Raw genomic sequence first — 4,293 nt, 5'->3', positions numbered from 1 at the left:
AACAAAAATAACAGAAAAGAATCATAAACATGACGTCCCTCCTCTACGCTGTCGAATGGGTTTAAGTTAATAAAACCCGTAAAAAAATAGGAAAGAGAAAAACACAACAAAAGGCCCATAATAAGGAGCCTGATTATTAGGCCCATGCACACACCAAAGCTGAAGCCCGCCAATTTATTTATCCGCGCCGAATACGATCACGCACAAACCACCTCTCATTTTTAACTGCCTGAGGGAGAGGGAGAGGGAGAGGGAAAGACAAACGCAAAAAACAATGTCCACATTTTCCGACTCGTTCGCACAAAGTGAGTCAACTCGTCCGTTTGACGACGACGATTCCTACGCAGGTTACAATTCACAGCCCTTCGATGATTCATTCGCCACCGGCGACGATGTTTTCGAGTCGCAGCCACCGATCCACGGCCAGTTCTCACCTCAAGGGAAGGGAGAGTTTGGTGGATCGGAGGGTCAGATTTCGCTGTCACCGTCGGAGACGGAGGCTGAGCAGGGACCTGCTCTGATAGAATGGAGAAGGTACGTCTAATTAATTTGATTTTATCTTTTTGGCCTCTCATAGAATGGAGAAGGTACGTCTAATTAATTTGATTTAATCTTTTTGGCCTTTGATAATTTGATTTAATTTCAGTGTGACTCCTGAGAAAATTTGATTTAATTTGATAATTTGATTTAAGGAGAAGGTACCTGCTCTCATGATTTAATTTGATAATTTCAGTGTGACTCCTGAGAAAATTAGAAAGGAAAAACTAAAGGTAATTCGATTAAAAACTGTAGATATGTTTTAATTCGTTCTGTGTAGTGAAATTTGAGTGTTCATTAATTAGGATTTCTGATCGCTGAAAAGAATTTAATACTTGTTTCAATCAGTGAAACATCATTGATTTGTACTGATCAAGAATTATGTTTGAAATGATTAAAGAAATCTGTAATTCTGTTTATATATTTGATTGTGTTCGTGTATGATTCAATCTGATGAAAGTGTGTGTGTTTTTGCTTAAATAAACATGGTCTTAGTTAATTATGGTTGCTGGTTTTTTGAGACCAAGGCAAAATGCGATACTATTGGAGGACAAGGAGAGGAGGGAAAAGGAGGTGTTGAGCCAAATAATCAAGGAAGCTGAAGATTACAAAGTTGAATTTTACAAGAAGAGGCAGTTCACTTGTGAGAGTAATAAAACCACTAACAGGGAAAAAGAGAAGGTCAGGTTTTCTCTGAGCAGATGTTGCTTTTTTCCTTGTTCTTTGTTTGAGAATGTCTGCATCTTGGCTCTGTTAACTTTTGGACCATGGAGTGGTGCAAATATTATTTTTATTGTTATTTAAACTTTCATTTGAGTGTGCTCTATATTCCCGTGAATGTAATGTTCTAAATCCACCATAGAGGTGTTGTTATGTGGTATAGCACGTGCAAGAAAGAGCTTGGTTAAACCATTTTTCGGTGCAATATGCCTAAAAGTGTAACGTGGCATGTTTGTTTCATGCTTCTGTAACTTCTATGTGGCTAGGACTCTAATATGATCATTGGAAGAATTAGAAGTCTGGAGTAGTTGCATTGGATGCATTCAGGTTTTGAATTATTTGGATGTTGTCATTCTCTGAGAGTTGCAACATGTAACACTGCATCTGCTCTCCTGGTCGACAATGTGAGTTAGAATGGGATAAGAAACCAATTGATTCCTACTCAAGGATAGCTTGTTGTGACTCGATTGGATTCCTGAAGGGCTAAGAAAATTAGGATCTTGCGCTCAAGATTCATAGTACTATATATTTGAATTCTGGATTATTATTAATTTAAAACATCTATGGTAAAGGAGGTAGGGCCTATATAGTTTCACTCCATCATCACTGAAGTTGTCCAAGTTATTATCACATCTGTAGATGCTACTTGTTTCGATGCCAAAATTTTCTATTAGCTACTCAATAGTCATTTATCAATTGCTTCATACTAGTCATGTAATCTTTTCACTGAGGTCCCAAATGTAGAAGAATACATGTTAGTTCAATATTGTCAAGCAATTGATTTTTACATGTGCAACCAATTCTTGGCAACTTGAAAGGAAAAGGTCATGTTTATAAGCAGAACGCACCTAACACGGTGTAGGAACTATGCACACCCATGTAGCATGGTCATAATATAATCTTCGGAGTGATCAGATTTGATATTTTCTCCCCCCAAAAAAAATATGTATATATAAATATAAGTTGTCTATCTAGCCTTTTCACTTTTGAAGATTCTGTTTGGCATTTTCTGGGTCACAACTTCCTTTGCAGAATCTTCAAAGCTGCCATCCTTGTCCTCGAAAGCTCGTTTTTTGCTGCATAGTGAAAGTAGGTTACCTGTTTTTGATTTTATAGATTATACTCTATGCCTATTTATTTAGGAGGGCACTGATGTACTGCAAACTGGGAAGGAAGATGATTGAAACTAGTATGGTAGAACTTGCACTTTTACACGCATAACTTTTGGAAATTGATATATTAAATTAGATAAGTGGATGTTATTTCCATTGCTAGGTTGGCTGCTCAGTGCTGAACTTACTAATGAACTTAAATCACCATTTCCTTTTGGCTGCTCAGTGCTGAACTTACTAATGAACTTAAATCACCATTTCCTTTGGCTGAAAATTGAGCGGTGAAATTTGCTGTTGTTAGGAAATATTGCACTACCTGTAAAGTTAGTATTTTAAATAGAAAGTCGTGGTACTGATTTCTGAAGAGTAATGGAATAGTGAATCATATTGTTTTCTGACTTGCATCTTCTTTTTTCTAGTTATTTCTGGCCAACCAAGAAAAATTCCATGCTGAGGCTGATAAGAATTATTGGAAGTCAATTGCAGAGCTCATTCCTAATGAAGTGCCAGCTATAGAGAGGAGGAAAGGGAAGAAAGATCAGGACAAGAAGCCTGCTATTGTTGTGATCCAAGGCCCAAAGCCTGGGAAACCGACTGAACTCTCAAGGATGCGGCAAATACTATTGAAATTGAAGCATGATACACCTCCTCACCTGAAGCATTCCCCAGCAGCAGCAGCATCCACTGCTAATGCTGCTAAAACCTGTGATGCCACAGGAGTAACTACTTCCATCAAGGCTAATACTGTGGTGACTGCTCCTGAGCCTGTAGCTGTTGCTTGATAATTTTGTTGTTGCTTTCATTCTCCATTTATTGAAAGAGGTGCAAGAGCTCATTAGAATGTGGTTGGCTTGGCTAACCTTTTTAGATACGGTTCCCTGTTATACTAGACTGCTATTTTATTTTATTTTGCCTTTATTGTGCACGCAACTAGGGCATTTGAGCAGGTTTATGATTTGATACATTGCTTATAAAATTTCACCACTGCTTTTTCTAGTAGTACGCTGTTATTCTGCGGTTGGAGACTGTAAAGCCGGATGGCCCAGGAGCACGAAGTTTGGTGATTTCATGATTCCAACGATCCAGTTCATCTGTTGTCCTACGCGGTGGATGTGTGTTTGAGCTTGAAAAGCTCTTGGGGGCGGTGCAATCCTGTTTTTATCATATGGATGTCGGCAAGCTAATGAATCTTTTAAAGCAGTCATGGAAAATCTGATGTGTTGGGCCGCTGGGCGGCGCTGTTTTTGTGGTCCGCCTATTTGGGTTTTAGTTGAGTTATGTGGTCTTGCTACCGAACGACTTTATCTGGAAAAGAAAGATGATACCTTCAGAGGACTCTTTTCTTTGGGGATTAATCTTAACTCACATCTCATGGCTATGGATGGGTACATGAGGAACATTACTGCATGTGGTCCAGCTTCCAAGCGCTGGAGTTGGAAATGACGCTGCTTGCAAAGCTTGACCCCTTTTCTTTTGCACAGCTCGAAAGTGTTTTCTTTGCCTGCTTCGGCGGTTTTAATCCCCTACTTCGCACTTATCGTAGGTTTTTTTTACTTGAAAATGTTTAGTTGGAGGGATGGAGTTACTAGTAACATCATCTAATCTGCAAGGTTCGAATCTTTGCCTCGCCACTGGGCTGGGAGTTGATACTCTCTGGTTACGTCTATGCCTGCCTGCAACTGGCCCTAGAGTAGATTTTGCTCATCCGAGTAACCGCAACTCAGTCTAGGCTCACACGACCACAAGCTCCAAGTTTGATCCCGGGTACCCTGGAGGCCCAGTGCCTCCCAGGAGCATATGTTATCGGTTTGGATCCCTGAAGGTTTTGATGGTCCAATGAGTTCAAAGCATGCCATCTTCAAATGCTAACATCCTCGGACAGAAGGCTCAAATCAGATGCCGTTGAACCATCCAAACCTCAGGA

General features: G+C 39.8%; 1 protein-coding gene across 2 annotated transcripts; it reads left to right on the top strand.

Moving 5' to 3' along the window:
* The first annotated feature begins 216 nt into the window (after positions 1–216).
* On the top strand, positions 217–3,921 carry LOC105119825 (clathrin light chain 2-like). Of its 2 annotated transcripts, none has more exons than XM_011018021.1 (3): positions 217–534; positions 1,065–1,218; positions 2,789–3,921. In XM_011018021.1, the coding sequence occupies exons 1-3, from the start codon at positions 275–277 to the stop codon at positions 3,149–3,151; spliced, it is 777 nt and encodes a 258-aa protein (XP_011016323.1). In that variant the 5' UTR covers positions 217–274; the 3' UTR covers positions 3,152–3,921. The 2 variants fall into 2 exon arrangements, with proteins under 2 accessions (XP_011016323.1, XP_011016322.1); XM_011018020.1 differs by having other exon boundaries at positions 219–534; positions 1,059–1,218.
* The last annotated feature ends 372 nt before the right edge of the window (positions 3,922–4,293 follow it).

Source organism: Populus euphratica, unplaced genomic scaffold (assembly GCF_000495115.2).
Source record: "Populus euphratica unplaced genomic scaffold, PopEup_1.0 scaffold3574.1, whole genome shotgun sequence".
In the NCBI taxonomy this organism is placed as follows: domain Eukaryota; kingdom Viridiplantae; phylum Streptophyta; class Magnoliopsida; order Malpighiales; family Salicaceae; genus Populus; species Populus euphratica.
Note: the sequence above shows the minus strand (reverse complement) of the source record. Positions and strands in the feature narration are given on the sequence as shown.

Bases quoted from the DNA above. Each gene is read 5' to 3' on its own strand.
- LOC105119825 (XM_011018020.1), top strand. From the start codon at position 275: ATGTCCACATTTTCCGACTCGTTCGCACAAAGTGAGTCAACTCGTCCG. The intron at 535-1,058 runs GTACGTCTAATT...TGGTTTTTTGAG, and splicing joins GCTCTGATAGAATGGAGAAG to ACCAAGGCAAAATGCGATAC. The intron at 1,219-2,788 runs GTCAGGTTTTCT...TCTTTTTTCTAG, and splicing joins CTAACAGGGAAAAAGAGAAG to TTATTTCTGGCCAACCAAGA.